The sequence below is a fragment of the Lipophrys pholis genome (assembly GCF_963383615.2).
Source record: "Lipophrys pholis genome assembly, chromosome: 1".
Lineage (NCBI taxonomy): Eukaryota > Metazoa > Chordata > Actinopteri > Blenniiformes > Blenniidae > Lipophrys > Lipophrys pholis.
In genome coordinates this window covers 14,333,584-14,353,888 of record NC_137635.1, presented here as the reverse complement: position 1 = coordinate 14,353,888, position 20,305 = coordinate 14,333,584, and the positions used below count along the sequence as shown (strand labels likewise).

Below are 20,305 nucleotides of genomic sequence, written 5' to 3'. Positions count from 1 at the left end.
CACAGACATTAACTCTCCAATACCTGCCAGGCGTTTGTCAAACAATACCAGCATTTTAACTGTTCGTAGGAAAAAAAAAAAAAGCACAACACAAGTGAACAAGCAGGATTGTCTTTTCGAAATTACGCACGCTGAAGTCACCAAATCCTGTAAATCAAACGCATGCAACACCTTGACTGCTGCAGCGGCCTTCTTCCTCTCCTTCTTCCTCCTGATTTTCCTTCACATTCTTCTTCCTCCTCTTTTTCTTCTTCCTCCTCCCGCTCGATACGCGAAGTTGTCTGGGAGAGAGGAGCGCGCATCACCGGGGACGCTGAGCCGCGCTCCTGCCTCCGAGAAAGAAAGAAGGAAAAAAAACAAAACCTACCCGTCAAAGAGAAAGTCCGCCCGGGGCGTGACAGCCTCTCTGCCTTCCTCCGCATCCCTCTCACCTCCGCCGGCTCCTCCATCCATCCACCCATCCCTCCATCAATCTATCCATCCCACCTCCAGCTCCATCCCTCGCCTCATCTCTTTTCTTCGGTCGGGCTTCCAGCGCCGTGGATAGAGGCTCTGCAGTCACGTGGGGGAGTGAGAGAGAGAGAGAGAGAGAGAGAGAGAGAGAGAGAGAGAGAGAGAGAGAGAGAGAGAGAGAGAGAGAGAGAGAGAGAGAGCGTCCCTCCTCCTCCTCCGCAGTTTGCAGTGTGTTATGTCTCAGACTCGGAGGTAGAGAGTCAGAGCAGCGCGTCCATCGGATCTCTCCCTCTGAAAACAAACCCCCGGTGACTTCTCTCATCCTTCCCCTCTCTCCCCTTTCCTCACTTCCCCGGGTTTTCTCATTCTCTCTCCGGAGCCCTGGAAGCTTCTACATCTCTTCTTCTTCTTTTTTTCTTTCTCTTCCACCCTTCTTCCTCTTCGTGACTCCGGCCAACACTTTGCTGTTTGGGATTTGTCTTGTTTTCTGTGTGATTATTAGGTGGTTTTTCCGCTCAGCCTCCGCCGCTGCATCCTCCACCACCTCCACCGCCGCCGCCGCCGCCGCTTTTTTACGCACCGACGCTTATTTTGGATTTGCTCATCACTGGAAGGAAAAAAATACCCCAACAAATCCAGCGCGGTGGATCCGTGGATGTGCCTCTTAGGCTCAAACTGGAGATGGAAATGCTGATAATGTTATTTCATTCCCTGTGGATATTCCAATGCAACACAGTGAGCGCGGACTCCATCATTCACATTGGTAAGAAACCTCAAACCCTCTATTTCTCCTTCTTTTTCTATTGTTTGTTTATATATATATTTTTTTTTATATATATATATATATTTTTTTTTTTTTTTGCTGTGCAGGGGTTTTTCTTGGCTTTCAAACAGTAAAATGTGATGAGCCTGGTGTGTTTTTGTGGAACGGGGAGATTTGTGCTCAAGTTATGTCAAGAGTTTCAGTGTATTTTTTTGCAAAATTAAATGAGTAAAATAAAACATTAAGGATGAGTCGAAGGCGCACCTTGTTGTCGGATCACCTGCACGTCGGAAGGCTGTTGCTGCACGCAGCATCCAGCCTGGATGGTACAAGTGCCCGCAAAGTGTTGCGCTGCATGCGCCACCCCTCCCTACCTCCCTCCTTCCATCCATCCATCCCATTGAAACAGAGCGAGGGACCTCACGTCCGTGCATTATTACAATTTGCATATAGAAAACCTCAGGCTGCTTGGAGGAACTGGCCCATAGACGTGGGTGTTTGGAGGGCTTTGCTTCATCCATCCATCCATCCATCCATCCATCCATCCATCCATCCATTCATCCATCCATCCCTCCACCCCCCCCCCCTCTCTCTCTCTCTCTCTCTCTCTCTCTCTCTCTCTCTCTCTCTCTCTCTCTCTCTCTCATCTATTAGCCTGAACTTTGAATTGGACGTGAGTGAAATGTTAATCAACTCTGCCAGGGGAAGAGATGACAAAGGGGACAAACGCTGACTGTTTTGGGGCTTTCTCCTCTCTCTCTCTCTCTCTCTCTCTCTCTCTCTCTCTCTCTCTCTCTCTCTCTCTCTCTCTCTCTCTCTCTCTCTCTCTCTCTCTATCACACACACACACACACACACACACCACACACACACACACAGTTCAGCAAAGAGAAGTCAGATTTGTGAGCCTCCACTCACACCGATCACTTTTCACATAAAACTCAACACAGTTTGCAGTAATTCCACTCAGGCTGCCTTCTTCTTGGTGGAGAGAGATACGATTTTACAAGCAGCCACGGTGATGTGGAGGGTTTTCCGTGACAGCACTGCGGAGGCCCGGATGCTCTCAGCCAGGAGGGGAAGACAGCGGGTCAGAGCCATGAAAGAAAACCACTTCCTGGTTTGGGATTTCTCAATGAACAGTGTGACAGATCAGCCCTTCAATAGGCTGCGTCTTCTCCGTGGGAACAAGTCAGTCGGTCACCAGCAGCAACAGCGAAAATCACTCAATCATCAGGATTTTACTCATTCAGAGAAACTGTTTTGTGAACATTCAAATGCAGAAACCAAACTGAGTCCATCTGGCATCCAGACTGTCCTTAACATGGAAGAAGTTCAGGGCAAGTAGCTGTAGCAGCAAATATGAGATCTAAGTAATAACTGTCTAATGGCCAGTTCACACGGCAGGAATCTTAAGGACGCTCAGATCATCGTAAGATAATATTATCAGACATTCCTGCCTTGTGTGGTGTGTGACTGCTCTCGTCTGCTCGGGAGGATGTCGGGACCGCTCCGATCTCAAATCGGGGATATTCAACATGTTGGATTGTTTTGGCCCGAGTTCTCATCGTGTGTGGTGTCCCCCCGAGGGGAAAACGAGCATGAGCCTGTTGACTGTGACGCGTAGCCAATCAGAAAGAAAGGTGAGGAAACCCTCGCCACTACGTCACCTGGACCGGACCTGATCGACAACCATGCTCCCGTTGTCTCCACTCCTTTAACCAACGCCTCTTCTTTTTAAAATGTGTTTTTTCGTATATAAACACACCACAAACGATCGCCAATGCATCCTCTTCGTCCGCCATGTTTGTTTTTTGCGTTTTCCATTTCAGAAAAGGTTTGCATTCACACGGCCACATTTTGAAAACGTTGTCCTTTTACGTGACAATGGCAGAAATGCTGAAAACGATGTAGTTAGCATGTTGGGCCACTTTGTGTAACGTTAGATATTGGATGCTGTTACGGGTTAATCTAATCTATAAAACTACCAATATGGACAATAAAACTAGAATATGGACGTCAAACCCATTTTAGTTCAGGGGCCACGTTCAGCTCAATTTCACCTTAGGTGGGCCGGACTGGTAAAATAGTGCCATAGTAACCTTTGAATTTAAACTTTAAAGTGTTCCATTCTTGTGGTACAGAGTATACATTTTGAAAAAGTGTATATTTATATAAAATGGGATACTTTCATGGTGCAAAATACAACAAAATGTGCCCAAAAAACTTCTACAGCTGTTGCATAATGACAGTTTGTTTCCTTTCACAGCAGCGTCACCGATATCTCAGCTCGGGACTCAGTGTCGCGTTGTCTCCACTACTCTTGAGAAATGTGTTAAAAAGTTGATGGTTTCATTGCAATTTCTAAAATTGGCTCGGCGGTTTGGCCGGATTGGAGCCTCATGTGGGCTGGGTTTTGGCCCACGGACCTCATGTTTGACAGGCATGGTCTATGAGATGTTCTGAGGACGGACTGGAACTCACTGCTACACGAAACACAAAACCAACTAACATGTCAGAGTGCCCTTGAGCAAAACACTGAACTCCAAACTGCTCCCACTGATGACCTTCCATGGCATGTGTGTGAATGGGTGAGTATTATTGACAATATAAAGCACTTTGGGGAAAGCTGAAGTGGTGAATAAGTGCTCCACAAGTTAAATCCATTCACCATTATTTTGGGATATTTTCAAATTTCGATTTAATCCAATGAAGAAAAATAAAAGAAGTTTAGTTTTGTAAGGTACAAAATGTTCCTACATATACCAACAATACAAAGTCTCATTAAAATGAATGGCTCTGCCATCAACAAACATAAAAACACAACCTAAAAAGACAAAAGGAACCAAAGGCGTTCTGTGACAAAACTTGATCACACAAACGCTTATTTTTATATCGCTGAACATGAATCAGACTGGTCCTTTGAAGAGTTTCCCGATATTTCACAAAAGAACCGGAGTCTGTTTCTGTCCGTCCGCGCACACACACGCGACATCCGGTGGAATTAAAACCTGTTGGAGCTTCATTTTTCACGTCAGTGTCGATTAATGTTCCCAGTCGGTGTGACAGCCTGCAGAGAGGGATGAGCAGATGAATGGACGCACAGATGGACGGATACTTCACCGTCCCCCCGGGAGGAAATCAGTCGGCACATGGCAACAAGAGAGAACAGTGATACGGGATTACGGAGAACACAGAACAGTGAATACAACAAACACAGGAGGGCAACACCGCCGGGACCGCACGGCAACATGGAGGCAGGCGGCAGAGGGAGGATTAAAGAAGAGCCTGTACTGGCACAATGATGGTGTGCTGAGAATTACAACCTGGTTACAGTTACTACTCACTTCCTGTTAAAGGAACTGAGACACTTTAATCATCACTGGAGACAATAGAAGAAACTAATTACTTTGTAGATCGCCCTGTTATTACCAGTCTCAGGAAGATGCTCGAAATCTGGAGGTTATGAAGTTAAATCAGTTAATGGGAAGATCAGGTGTTCGATCCCACTGCTCATAAACACACACACGCACATACGCACACACACACACACACTGGGTGTGATTTGCGGTGAGGCCGTTGTCAAAGAGCTCTGATCGTCGTGTTTGTTGGATCTTCTCTGACTCGATGTTTCAGTGATTCTCCGTTGGACCGTCTTGCTGCAGTAATCCACTCGACTCCACAGGCTCTTGGTGCTTACAGGATGTTTTAGTGGAAATCTGACAGACGTGCACATGATAAGCTGTGAACAGGGAGTGTTGTTGTTGTGTTTAACCTACATATTGAAGCATTAGATCGTCCTGTTGTAAACATTAAGGATTCATCGTGTTTTGGGTTTATGGATCCTGATGATGAAACTCTTAAAGATGCAAGATTCCTTTACTCTGCTGAACATTTCCATACGTATGTATGTACTGATCTAGCAATTGTCGCTCCAATGGACCAAATTTAAATACCTTTTTGGTTGTTTTGAAAGATTTAAGCTGATATTGATTATTCATTTTAATTAATGACTTCTTGCCGACTTCTATTGTATAATTTCAGACTCATTGGCTTTATTATTTTTTCTTTGAGGTGAAGAGGTGGATTTAAAGTAGTTTTCTGATTTTGGACTTGGTTCAGGCTGAATTGAGGTTTTAAGTCTGGTTATCTTCATTTAATTGGTTTCTTTCCATTATTTGACTTTACCTAAATGAACTTTGATTGTTTTTCTCACTACTTGGGACTAAACCATTTTCCCACTATAGCAATGGATTCTTTCTGTTTTTTGAACTGCAATCATTTCCCCTCCAGTGGATCCAATCAGCCTGATGTTTGCATTGATTTGACTTTATTTTCATTATGTTTGAATTATTGTCATCAAGACCAACTTATACTGGATATTTTTATTTTTATTTTCTTTTTAGGGGGGGGGTTGTATCTATTTTTGATTTTCGCTTTTGACTTGTTTTTTCCCCTCTTTTGGATTGATTCAGAATTAAAAACCATTTAGATTTTCAGGAATAAGTTTTAATGTAGTTTCACAATTCACAATTTGTAAGATGATTTTGAACTTCGTTTTCTGTGTTTGTTGCATTGGTTTAGAGGCGGTTTGTTCCCATTTCCTGTCTTCATTGGATTGTCATTGTTTTTCTTTATAACTGGATTCATTGCACCTCCAGTGAGACGATGACTCAACTTTATATTGGCTTTGATTTTTAATGTCTTAAATCCATCCATTCCAACTTCTCATCGTTAAGACTGATTTGTTGCCATTTTGTCAATACTTTTGGACACATTTTTGTGTTTTTGTCTCAGTTCTGACGGTATTTGGTGTGACCTGGACACATTTCTTCCCTTTCATGGTAGTTTTAGCTGCTTTCTGAATGATTTCGTTATGGGTTTCAATGTTATGGGAGGATAAACAATGTAGATGATTAAGAACAATCTTGGTTCAGATCGGTTTTGAACAATGTATGGACAATTGAGGTGATTTGGAACCAAGTTGCTGCCTTTTTGGAACCATCTTGAACTTAATTTAATGACTTTCCATCATGGAAACTATATTTAGAAATATCTTAACTGGAAAAGTCCATCCGGTACTCCAATATCATCTACTTTTCTGTACTTCATTGGACATTTTGTGGAATTTAGTCACCTCTGAATGCTTCTGGTCTCAATCTGAACTGCACTAAAACCAAATTATTTTTTCTTCCCCGTAAAAACGTAAACGTTTGCAATGATTTTGACGATTTAAAACAAGCTATGAGTGTAAAATGAAAGTGTGTTAGCGTCCTCCCATGGGGGCGCTTTCAGCTCATTTACAGTTTTTCTGCTGACGGATCCACTTCTTTGTCTTCACAGTCGCAATGAAGTTAACAGCTCGTGACGCCTTTGTCACGGCTTGTAACCACGGCGTAGAAATCAGATAAAGCAGATTAACTAAACATTAATTCTTCCTTGAACAGATTGTTTCAGTTCAAGGAGGAAATTCCACATGAGCACACAGTCACCGGTTAGCTAGTTGAGTGCTACGCTCCCCGCTGTTTTCCTGAACCGGTGTGAATGACGTGGCCAATGGCCCAATGGGATGTGACAGTATTCCAGCCGCAGTCGCCCGGCTGATCGCGGGTGACATTTCCCGGTTGGTTTGTCCCTTCTGCTGCTCTGGTCTCTGGAGTATCGGTGGTAGGCGCTGGGTGCTGCAGCGTGGGGGGGGGGCGGTGGAGGGGTTGATGTGTAAAAGAGCTGATACAGATAAAAGGAAAAAAAGAGGGGGAGAAATTGGACCTTCAGTCGACCTGCTTCAGCCTGTGACCCATTTACTGAGCTGCAGTGTGGTTTCATCTCGATAACATCACAGAAGCAGCTGCTTCCTTTAGTGAGTATCACACCTGCTTTTTAGTCAAACACGTACAAATAGGAAGAGATGAACATTTTAAAGGTCCTTTATTATGCAAAATTAATTTTATAATGTTTTTTTTTTAACAGTAATATGCATCCACATAGCCTGTGTATGAGGCCTTGGAAGTCAAGAAAGTCAGTCATCTCCCTCACTTGCTTTGTTCAACTTTTGAACCAATGTTTGCACATACAGGCAAATCAGAGCTTTTCCCTTCATGATATCATACAGGGAATTAACCATTAACTTAGTTTGACCCTCCCACAAGTAGATACAAACTTACAAAGATTACTGATACAGTGAATAAATTCAGTGTAAAAAGATGTTGGTCCGGTTTCAACTGCAGGAGCTGACAGCTTTGAGTGATGCATTCAGGGGCTTTCACACATTAGCAAGAAAGCTGCTAACTCACTTTAATAATTTAGAGTTCATAACCAAACTTAATCAATTTTCACTAGTGGCCAGGCATGCAAATTACATCGTTTTCAGCAATTCTGCTATTTCCATGTTGTAAACGGACATCGTTATCGTTTTCAAATTATTGCCGACTAACCATGAAACTTTACTCAAACAAAAACTCAAAAGCTATGCGCTTTTGCTTGAAATGTTGTTTAGTTGTTGAACTTAAAGGAGTTTGAGGCCCCTCCTAAAACTGCCGACTGACTCAGATCCTCCTCCTGAAACTGCCTCTGCTTTCCTGAAAAAAAACAAATCCTAATAAAGAAATAGTCTAACTAACACACATTTATGTGCTTTTGTTCTTTATTTCTGTGTGAGATTTCTGGGCTTCAATGGGAAACTCCAGAGAAGAAGAAGGTGAAATCATGATGAGCAGCAGGTTTTCATTCCTCGGCAGTCGTGTTCGCAGACTGTTGAGTCAATATCGAGCTGTTGTTTGTCAGAATTGTTTTTCTTCTTTCCATTCTTTCTGATGGGATCCAACAAACGCACTGCACACACTCTGGGAAAAGATGTCCTGAAAAGATATCGTTTGGACGGAAGATGTTGAGCTCACAGGAAATCTGAGTTTTTCTGTTTCAGCCCCTCCGCAGGAAGAAATGCTTGAGTTTGTAAATCTGATGTTAAAGAATGTGATTGGAGGTTTGTGAGAGCTGCTGTGTACGCAGTGTGACTGAAAACTGAAACACAGCAGGAATTTAAATTTATTTGCATTTCTGCTGTTTGCGAATCATTGTATTCACTGAATATTGTGTTCTCACGGCCCATAGGAAGAGATTCTTTTATGTATTTGATCATGATGCTGAACTGAAATTCATCCATTCATCCAGTTGTATCAACCCATAGTCCAGGGGTGTCAAAGATATGGCCTGTGGACCAATGGGGCATTTAGTTAGGCCTGTGTGATGACCCTGAAAAGCAGCAGCTGCACGCGCTCACATTAGAGTCAGACCCCGTTTACTGTATATGATGACTGAAAACGCAAAACTTTCCTTGTGTTTTGGGGTCTGTTTACATGACAATGGTGGTAGCTGCCACTGAAACCATTTGAAAATGCTCCAAAGACATCAGTGGACAGCAAGTAGACAGTGAGTAGATGGCGAGAGAGCAATTACTAGTTTTCAGAGGCAATCATATTCGGTGACTTGTAGCTTCGTTCATGTGTAAACGAGAGGACTAAACGCACTGAAATGTGACTGTTTTAACTCATTTGGGTGTATACTACAGGCCCAAACAAGCTGAAATGTTGCTGTTTTTACTTGTTTCCAAGGCCCTAATGCATTGAAATTTCACAGATTTTAATCGTTTTTGTGTAAACACAATGAAGTGTCAACATTTACAAATTTTTTCGTTTATACAAACGGCCCAAACTCATTGAAATATCTCAGTTTTAATATCCCTGAAATAAGCCCAGCCCCAGCCTGAATTTGTCCAATCAGGACAGGTCGGACTGAACCAAAACCCCAAGGGGTGTTTGGAATACATTAAATCAACTTTCACCAAATCTTAAAACGATAATAAATGAATAGAAAATGATAGCAGCATTTCAAATATATAGAATATACATATATTTTTTCCTTTCAACGTGTAAATATACATATATACAAATATGTGTTCTGAAAAGTGCACCTCTGCAAACAGTGGACTGCGCCATCTGCCTTGACGGCGGGTGCTTGGTAGCACGGTAGTATGACCGGAGCTAGAAGTGTGTGAGGTGAGTTACACTGAAGTTTTGTTTAGTTTTACACTAAATACTGAGTATACGTGACACGGGAAGCAGTGGGTAACACAAAAAAGGCCTAGAGATGTTGTTGAATGCACTCAGCAGCGGACACGGATGTTTTCAGGTCTGTCGTTTGGCGGAGTTGCGCGCGCCAAACTCCAACCACGTCACCCGGGGAGACACACCCAGCCAGGGGCGACTCATTAGGGGCAGGTGGCGCTGAGCCCCACCTGGTGTCACCAGAAAGGAATGCAGGCAAAGTATGTTATTACTTCTTTAAAGTTACTCTACAAGAAAAAAAAGCATTTAAAATCCTTCTATAAAAGGTATCAGTTCTGCACAGAGAATAAACCAATACACCAAAACAAGACTATTGCCACTAATTTATACTAGTTTCCAACCAGCGATTCCCTAAATCAATCACCTAATAACCTCATGATAACCGAAATCCTGGTTGTTGAAGCAAACGCAGACACGTTGACGCTAATTTTGTGGTAGTTAAATCTCACCAAGACTTTAGTTGGCATGAGTCGGCTCACCCTGGTGCTAAATGCTAACATGTTAGCATCTGCAGCCGGCATGAAAAGAATCAGAAGAAACATGATTTCATATTGAGAAGTTTTACAAAGCATTAAATCCTGACGCAGAAACTTGTGACGTGTTTCAGGATGCCACCTCATATCTGCTCAAATGGTCCGGACGCTCGTGAATATATCCAGTTAGGTTTAAAATCCATTTACTCGCCATCAAACTTTTGAATCATATTCTGTGAAGCTCAAGAAGTGGATATCGGTCAGATGGTGGTTGTATATCTCCTCGCCCCCTGTGGGGGGACTGAAGGTCCTCTAAACACTGAGCCCATAACAAGTCACTTTTTACGAGGCTCCTGAGGAGGACCGATCGCTCCGTCCCACGGGCCAGGCCATGATTTACGGTGCGGCCACCTCTTACCCATGGACGCTCTCAGGAAAGGCGAGCCGGAGCTGCAGGAATCCAATCTGTCGAGTCAGGCAGAGCCAGCGAGCAGCTGCGGCTTTTTCTCGCCCTGCCGCTAAATAAGATAAACTAACCCTGTTAGGGAACAACGAGGAGGCTTCCCGCACTGAGCCGGGCTCAGCCAGGTCGTTTACCTGCGTGCACGTACACACACACACACACACACACACACACACACACACACACACACGGCTCACTCTGAGCAAACATGGCATGTAGCTGAGTGTTTGACCCTGTGAGGGCATTGAAATACCCCACAAAGAAACATTAGTGTCCGTTCATATCCACAGTGACAGCCTGAGTGGGAAGGAGGGAGAAGCAGTAGGAGGAAGCTCCAGTCAGTTCAGGTAGTGTTGTAGTACTCCAGACCGGTCTTGGTTCCAAGACCACATTTTAAAGGTCTTGTTCTTGACTCCGTCTCGGTTTTTAAAGTGTTGGTTTTGACTCAATCCCAACCTGCTCTGGTCTATGGTCTTTATTTGCTCTCTGCCCATTAAAGTCTTGGTTTTAACTCGGTCTCTGCCCTTAGGGGCCGTCCACATGACAACGCCGGTTCACGTAAATGCACCGTTTTTGGCCTATTATCCACACGAGGCGGCTTTTTAGATTGCCCGAAAATGTTTTTTTTTTTATTTTTTTATTTTTTTAACGCGGGTCCCAGAGTGGGGGAATTCTAAAACCCCAGCTTGGCTGTGAGGTGTGGACGGCAAAGACAATCATCTGTGTCATCACCCCCCTCTCCCGTCCGCGATGTCACCTATTAACCACAACAATTGCAGACTACAAGCTCCAGTCGAGCTGCAGAAGCTACTGACACTAGCCGGAGGAGGAGCAGGGCCATAGACCTATATAACTTGGAGTTATATAGAAGTCTATGAGCAGGAGTCGACTTCTAAATTTCTATATGCTCCGTGTGTTCTTCTGCGTTTTTGGTGAATTTGGTGAGTCACAGCGCCGCTAAAGGCCTGCCGTATGTGCTACATGCCCCTCAATCTCGAGTTAGGTGGTCTACATCATATCACTAATTTCAGGGTCCGTGGATGGATCAGTGTGAGGACAGTGAGGAGGCCAACAGAATGTCGTGTCCCATTGTGCTCCGCTGGCGAGTCTCTGACGCTTTCACACTATCCGTGGACCGGACCTCAGTTCACCAGCCAGTGAACCAGGACCTATGTTTTCAGAGTTCACCTCTCTGGTCCGGACCACAGTCCGGGGGAGCTTTCAAACCTGCCCAAACAAAGCGCGCTATCCCTGAAACCAACTCTGAGTTTGCATGATCTACCTGCAGATGGAAGAGAAGTCTCCACTGCTCTGAATATAAAGGACCCTGTGTGTGATTTGCTGCAGAACGGATCCCTCCAGCAGTCCTCTCTCATTTCTCTTTCTGCTGACTGGAGACATTTTAATGGGCAAATAATTCCAAGAAGTAAAAAAAAAACCCACTAACTTGTCTCTTGTTGCTGCCTGTTCCGTGCAGGATGATGGTGCACTGCTTGTTTTAAATGAGCTGTTAAGGAGAGAGATGCAAGTTAACATGAGGCTCAAATCCTGCTGCATCATGAGAACTGAGAGAAAAATGAGTTTCTGGGTGGCACAGGAATAAACCTCTCAGCACAAATTCACAGACAAAATGTTTGGGATCTGGGAGCGGGCTCAGCGTGTAATCCATGTGATGATACTGAGGAGCTTCCAGAGCTTTCTGAGGCTCAGTCCAGACAGAATCTTAAGTTTCGGAACAAACATCAGCTCCATGGACAGCTTTCAGAAGAAACATGAGCCACAGCGGAGGAGACGGAGTGTATAGGAATAGCAAAGATCCCCCTCAATATGTTTTCAGTTTCAAAATTCTACAATTTGAAGCCGTTACGAACATTCAATATGAAGGCTTTGGAGGCTAATGATTTTGGGAAAAAATTCTGCAAGCAAACAATTAAAAAATAAATAAATACATAAAAAAAAAATATTTAAGTATCTAATTGTTTTCTATTTATAACCCGCATTGGCAGCTGTGTTAGCATTGTTTTTGCAAACTCTTTTTGACATCTACAGTTGCACATTGTGACCATCTTTCTAGCATTGTTATATGTTAGCATTGCCGCTGCTGCCTGGCGGTGATGTTAGAGAATGAAGCCGAGTCGGTTTGTGTACTCGTTTTGCGGTGCTTCGGTGTGGTGTGAGTCCAGTGGGGACGTCCCTCTGCCCTCTGGGACAATCTTGTTCATAAATCAATGTATGGAGACAGCGGCAGGTTAACGAGGAGGGGACACCAGCTCCACTCTCTGCCTCCGCTCTGCCTCCAACTTTCTGCTGAATAATTCATGCTGTTTGACACACTCGGCCCTGCTATTAACCCTGTTTTCTTCACACTGTATTTTACTCGTTTTCATGTCAGGAATGAAGCGTTTGTTCTTTTTATTGTTTGCAAACCTTCCGTCCTTAAATTGCCTCCCCGGGGAACAGAGAAATCCTTGAGAAGTGTTTGACTGATGCCAAAAACATGAGACGAGCTGGAGTCATTACTGCTGGGTTCAAAGACGAGAGGAGCCATTTGGACTGGAACCAAACTAAGAGAAGAAATGAGATTACAAACCTTATTCTATCCAATAATACAACTTATACAGTCTTTTAAATTACTCCGGTTTTTCTATGCTTCTAAATCGGATTCACACTAATTAAATTATAGAATAAGAAGGTTGAATCATGTTGTGTACAGTTTATTTTGATTTACTTCATCTAATTTATTCATAGTTATAAGGAATACACTTTTACCATGATCGACATGAGCCTAACACTTGCTATTATTTCCAGTAGTATAAATATTAAGGTGAACAATCCTAATTATTATTATTAATATAAATATTTTATTATTGTTTAAAATTTCTTTTTGTATTATTAATTACTTTTATTATTATTATTTGTGTTTTTTAATTCATTTTTCAATAATATATATTTTTAACTAGTATGCATTTTATTAGATTTTATATTTTTTTTAAATATGGAAATTCTGTTCAATAATTTTTTTCCCAGTATGGTGATAACTCTATTATTTCTATTATCAGTATCAATATTTTTATACAGTAGGCATGTTATTAATGGGATTTTTTTAACAGTAGTTTAAATTGGTTTTACAGTACAATTAATTCAATTCATAAATCAATTCAATGGCAGTATTTCAAATAACGTGTTTACAGTACTATAAATATTACTGTGAGTTTTCTTCATGAATTGTGATTTTCTAATGGCAAATATATTATTGTCATTGCCAAAGATTCTACAGTGTTCAATGATTTAAAAAAAATTACTTCTTTTTTTTTCTTTTACGGCCTTTTAAATAAATTTATTTTAACGAAACATTATACCTAAAAAGAATAAAAAAATATTACTATTACGAGAATATCTTCATAGTATAAATTGTTTACATAGATTTTTTTTCCAATTTTATTGGTTTTTGCAATTAATCTTATTGTAAAACTTGTAAGACAAACTTCAAGTATGCACAATAAAATCGTAGTTATATATTCCAATGTGTTGTATTGAACTACAGTTTGCTCTGCAGTGAACTCTCGTCGCAGCTTGAGCACCAAGCGACGCTGCCGCTCCTTTCCAGCTGACAACGATGTGATTCATGTTTAAAGTTGTGAACTTCTCCGGCATTAAATTTGGGATGTTGGTTGCCGGTGTTTAACAGGATCTCACAGCTGCAGCGACTCAGTGGATCTTAATATCTGTCACATTATCCGAGCGCTCCGATGAATCTTGTACGTAATTGGCACTTGCGCGAGCCAAAGTGGTGGATCGTGTAGGTGATGTGGACAGATGCACAGTTCATTTGCGTTACGTTGGTGTCGGTGATGGTTATTGGCTGTCATACAGGCGGGATGAAGAGTTTGCTTGTACTTTCAGCTTCCTGTTGGTCTGCTGCACCACGCGACAGCGTCTCAGCAGTGAATGAGGTTACAGTTTCTGATACATGCTGATTGACTCAACTGGCACGTGCAGCTCGATATCATGTCAGAGGCTGAGATGTGTTCAGATGACAACATAAAATAACATGAAAAAACACCCCAATAGTTTGCTCAAGTCGTTAGCTATAATATGAAAGAAAGTAACTAACTGCTTACTGGTCTAATTGTAGACTTATTAACCCAACCCCTACCCCCAAACCTCCAACACACACACACACACACACACACACACTGAGGTGTGACACTACCCTCCCTGGTCCAGAGTAAGTAATGATACAATGCGACCCTTCACCTTCAGGGAGGACTGGTGATGGTGTCTAAAACCCCACCTATGATGATCACTGATTCTCTGAGAGCTTGGCGAGATGGAAATGTGAAACTGAGGTGTTTAAAAACAAACAAAAACCAACCTGATACTTATATTGGTATCAGTTTTGTATCTATATTGTATCAAATCAGCATCATACCTGCATCTTATTGGTATTGGTATACTATTGGTATCGTTTCAATATCACTTCTGCATTATATTGATTTTGTACCATCAAATACATGATGAAACAAAAGAAAAAATAATAGTATCGTATCTGAATCATATCTGCATCATATTGGTGTTGTACCAGCAATCACTTGATGAACGTATGATGTATGATATTGCATCAGTCTCATATCAGTATCCTATCATTATTATATTGGTATCCTATCAGAACCAGTATCTTATCAGTATAATATCGGTATGAGCAGTATCTGCTGTGCGTTTCCTTTGTGTGGGATCAGTAAGATCAGCCGTTGTGTGGTTTTTCTGTGCAGTTCTGCAGCAGGTCACAGAGCTGAGACATCACTTATTTGGATGTTTAATTATGATAATAGCTGGGCTGTAGTCACCGTGGGCCTGCTGCTTCTCCGGGACTCGGGGGGTGGGCGGGGGTGTGGTGGTGGTGGTGGGGGGTGTCGTCCAAAATCTAGCTCACTATAAATCTTGCTGCTGTTGTTATGCATGGTGTTTTGCAACTTTTTAAACTTCCACATTATTCATTTCTCTTCAGATGCCCTGGCACAAGATCAGAATAATTTAACGTGTTTAAGCAAAGTGAACACGAAGGATAATTCGTCAAGATACGTGACCTTGTAGCGGATCTGCTACAGGGCTGCTAACAGGAGGCTTTCCACTATATCATTATTAAAAAAACAACGTTAAAGGAACTTCATAACACACTATATGTGAAAATCCAGTTTCTTTGTTATATTCTGTGAGGATGATTTCCTTTTTTCTGAGAACAAACTTATTGGGTTTACCCACCACCTCGGTGGGCTGGTTTCAAACTTTCAGTCGTTAGTTTTTCACTGGGACGTATTTAGCATCTCCATTGCTTCAATGAAGCGGTATTTTACGTAACCGTCTTGGTAGACTCTTTCCTTCCTTTTCTTTATCCCCACGCTCCACCATTTTATTCTCCTACCACTTACTTTACGAGCTTACTTTTGGGTATATTGTTGACACTTTTAAACATTGTCTTTAAAAAAGCTATCAAAGAATAAAATGCAGACTCACTTATTTTTAAGACGTAAAAACATTTTGTACCCCTTCGCATTGTCCGTGAGCAACGTCCGCCACATGGTTCGAGAGGTTTCATCCATAATGTCAATTAACCAGAGGTGTGCTGTTGGATGTATCTTTGAGGAAAAACTGTGATCGTGTTTATTTGTGCTGGCTCCAGATAAAACCTGCTCTCATGTTCCAAGATCGAAAAGGCATTTGGACTCACTGCGTGCGAAGTCTGGGAAAGGGTTCAACAGGGTTGCACTTCGATAGAAAATTAATTAGAGACATGATTTGGGCATAACCTTGGAAAATCAGCAGTTAAAGCAGTGTTTTTTTGGTTTGTTTTTTTAAATCACTGTGGTCAGATTTTATTATAAAGTTTGAGATTGCATGTTTTTGTATACAATGCTGAAAAAAGGAGCTATGAGAGTTTCCTGTACTGTGCTTTAGATAATCTGTATAATTATCTGTGGTTCCACTCTTTTTTTTTTTTTGTACCCATAACCTGATTTGTAATGGCGAATAATCACATCATCAGTCAATTAGATGAGATCAATAATGTGAAGTTAAAAAGCAGTCAAAGGACCTGATCTATAAACTGTTTAAAAAGCAATAAACACAAGTACAAAAAGTGCACACTGCTCACATATGTAGAATCTGAAACAAGATGTACTGACTCTGACAGACGTGCACAGATAACACACTGTCCATTTCGCACCTTCTCTTTCATGAATATAGATGATCAAGTTTATGTTCCAGAATGCAGAAAATACTTGGATGATTTCCTGCTAAGAGATTAATGTGTGGAATGGAATGGAATGGAAGTCTGAAATGTTAGTGTTGGTCATGATTGTGTCTCGTTTTGAACAGTTTGTAAAGAGAGACATTTCCTCAGCTGGCTCTCCACGGCTTTTATCAGTGGACTTTATTAAAGTATGTTTCCTAGGTTGTACTTCACACTTTCAGACTGATTGTCTCCCTGATAGCAATTCTGTTTTTCTTTTTGCTCAGTACAGATGTACTTTCATGACTTCCCCCACCAACAAACATCAGGTTTGTTTTTTGTTGTGCGGGTGGAGATGTCATTGAAATATGTGTGATGGGGGCATGATGTCAATCATGTGTAAAAAAAAAAAGTAAAAGCGCATCATTTTTTTGCATATCATTTACGTTGCAACATTTTGAAAATGATGTCCTTTTACACGGAAACGGTAGAAATGCCGAAGAATATGTCGTTAGCCACGTGGCCACGAGTTGGCACTGAATGAAATCACAAACACAAAAGTGCAGAGCAATACATTTTAAACATTAACAATGGGAGAACACGGACACTATGGACAGACGTTGAAGTTGAATTGTTATTAGGGTGACTGTCAACTATAAAACCACCATGTCCCAGGAGAGTATGGACTGGGAGTTGTGACACTCTGGAGGCCGCCATGTTTGTTATTGTCCATCTACTTTCGCAGGTGCAGAAACATTATTTACCGTGCATGCACAGTAGCAGCATTTTAAAAAAAACCTGCGTTTTCCCTCGTTTCCACAGAGACATTGTCGGAGCGTTTTCAAACAGCTACTGACACGAGCCGGAGGAGGAGCAGGGCCATAGACCTATATAACTCGGAGTTATATAGAAGTCTATAAGCAGAAGTCTACTTCTAAATTTTTATATGCTCTATATGTGTCTTCTTCTGCGTTTTTGGTGTATTTAGTGAGTCACAGCGCCCCTAAAGGCCTGTTATATGTACTACATGTCCTTGAGCCTGGTGTTGAGCCGTGTTCAAAGTGACATGTGGATGGAATTTGTTTTGAGAACTCCGGAGTGAAAAAAGATAGTTTTGGCTCGTCTGGACGGGGCCTGAGCATTTTTGAAATGTTCCACCTTGCGAGCCATTCTCAAAAAGTTGCGTTTTCAGTGGCTCCGAGCTCCGTTGTAGTGCAAACAGACCTTCAAATTGAGACAACAGTTTTCCGTTTTCATTTGCAAACGTTAAACACAGTAAATCACATGGAAACTCACAGGATCTGTGACTGAGCAGGATTTGAGTGAATGAAGAGTGAAGTGTTGGACCTGCAGAGTCCACGGTGAAAATAAAAGCTAGAAGTTTGTGAGATGCCTCTTGTACCCACGTTCCACATGGGCATCAGGGTAGTTCAATGTATCACCACTCATTAAACCCTTAATAGGAATGGATTTACCTCTACGAGGGCGATAAAAGGACGAAGCATTGACTGAGCGTGCTGAAGTCCGTCGATTGCCTCGGTAATCGGAGATGGTGTAACACAACCAGACTCTAAATTTGAAGCCGGAGAACAGAGAGGCACGTTGTGAACGGCAGCGAGTGTTGCTGTGTCGTAAAGATGACTGGCAGCCTCTTTATTTGCTCTTATTTCACACCGGGCTGAGCGGAGCCCAGTGTCCGTCGTTCTGACAGCACAGCAGATTTGTCAGAGATGTAAATCATCTCTAATCAGATTCAGAGTCCTTGTTCTGGTGTCAGCTCATCACATCTGTGGTTCCTGGAGCCAAATCACAGCCGAGGAGGAGGAGAAGCGGGGTGGCTTCATGAATAAGACCAGCAGCTCGCCATGTTCTTCCTCTCCTTCCTCAGCGGGAGCTTTTACATCACGCTGATGGATTTTCAGATCAGACTCCGGGTCTGTTTCTTTTTCTCTTTAAGGGAAACCTGATTACAATAAAAGCTGCGACGGTGCTGCAGTGAATCAGAGTCGACTCCGAACTCCTCCTGTAACGCAGTTAAATTTACGCAACCGTGTTCGAAAAGGGAAAACTTCTGTTGGGTGCTGGGTGTCTGACAACGGTGCTCAGAGCCACTGGAAATGCAACTTTTTGAAAACACTCAACTCAGCACTGTTGCATATGAACGCCACGGCCTTAGTAAATAGTGTCATGATTCCCGGTCCATATTCTTTAGGGACGTTATAGTTTTACAGTTGAGAGTCACCGGTATAAGAAACCAAATTCATTGTCTGTCCATAAGAATGCTCCTATATTCACTATTGTTCATTTTTATCACGTATTGTTCTCAGCGTGCATGTTTGTGTTTTTCTCATTACAAAAACAAACGTCTCCCACTAGTGATACGACATCATTTTCAGAGTTTCTGTTTCATTGTAAACAGACACAAAACGTTGCAGTGTAAACGCGAAACTTTTCTGAAACGACGACGCAAAAAAGACGCAATCTCACTGGAAAGGTTGTGTGTCTGTCTCTCCTTACAGGCTCCTTTTTGAAAAGTTGCATTTTCTTCCATTCACACTGAGATGGAGTCAGAGCGTTTTCGAAAAGTTCCACCTTTGGAGCCATTTCCAAAAATGTACATTTTCAGTGGCTCTGAGCACCGTTGTTGTGTGAACAGACCCAAAATACAACAAAAGTTTTCCGCTTTGACTTGAAACGTTGCAGTGTGAACGGAGCCTGGCACATTTCAAAGAAGAGAATTCTGGAGTTTTTCCTGATACTTTGATCCTGTAAGACTGACGCATTTTGCAGCTATTGTGCAGAAACACACATCTTCCAACACATGAACACAACAGCTACTCACATCAATAAACATATTTTAGTTCAATTCTAAAGGTACAAGTCTACTACTTCCCAAAGAACTGAAAAAAGTGTCAAAATAAATAAATATCAAATTCAGGGTTTACTCGGGTATTCAAGAATGTAGGTTGAATTCTGCTATTTTTTGTGCATAAACACAAATTATACTAGCAATTAATATCAGTAAATGTGCATTAGTATGATTTAATGGTACGTGTTTATTTCTGGTCGTTCATATTCAAACTCTCCTACTTCTATGAAAAGACATAATAAAATTTTTACCTATTTCAATTGATTTGACACATACTGCTTTAGGTTAACAACATGCAGATTCCACCTCCTCTCATTAATTCTTTCTATATTTCTGCAGAACACGATTCCTGTGTTTACGATTAACTTGATTAAAAAAAGCACATTTTCAAACGGCTGCGCTGAAAACGACATGACACTTTCAAGGTAAATAATGTGATGAATAAATGAAATGAAAGACAATTTTAATGGGATCAAGAAGCACAATAACCTCTTACTTTTAAAATGAAAAAAAAAAAACCTGTAATATGGTTGAATTAAATGGGATTCACAGAGAAACCTGCGTCCAGACCTGAATTTAAATAACCGCACAAAGGTTTCAGGACCACAAATCAAATAAATTCCCAGAACATGGTTCTGTCAGTCAGAAAGAAAGATCAGAGAAAAGACTAAAATATGTCTGAAGAGGGGGCGGAAGAGACGGAAGATGTGGAGGGAAGAGGAGGCAGAGGAAGATGAAGAAGACAAGAAAGAGGAGGAGGAGGAGGAGGATGATAGAAGAGGAAGAGGAGGAGGGTGGATGAGGAAGAGGGAAGAGGTGGAAAAGAGGAGGAAGACAGAGGAGGAGGAGCAGGCATGAATAAAATAACTGGAAATGTTAATATACTAATTTAAATAAGTAAAAATGTTTTTAATGAATTAAATAAAAAGGAA

General features: G+C 41.8%; 1 protein-coding gene across 1 annotated transcript in view; it reads left to right on the top strand.

Moving 5' to 3' along the window:
- Window positions 1-695: 695 nt before the first annotated feature.
- The window catches only part of grid1b (glutamate receptor, ionotropic, delta 1b), a gene marked incomplete at its 3' end in the record, with an annotated part of 396,484 nt that continues 376,874 nt past the window's right edge, over window positions 696-20,305 (top strand). Inside the window, exon 1 of the mRNA XM_080480861.1 lies at window positions 696-1,216. Coding sequence (XP_080336987.1) covers window positions 1,135-1,216 — 82 coding nt within the window. The 5' untranslated portion in view covers window positions 696-1,134. The remainder of the gene's footprint in view (window positions 1,217-20,305) is intronic.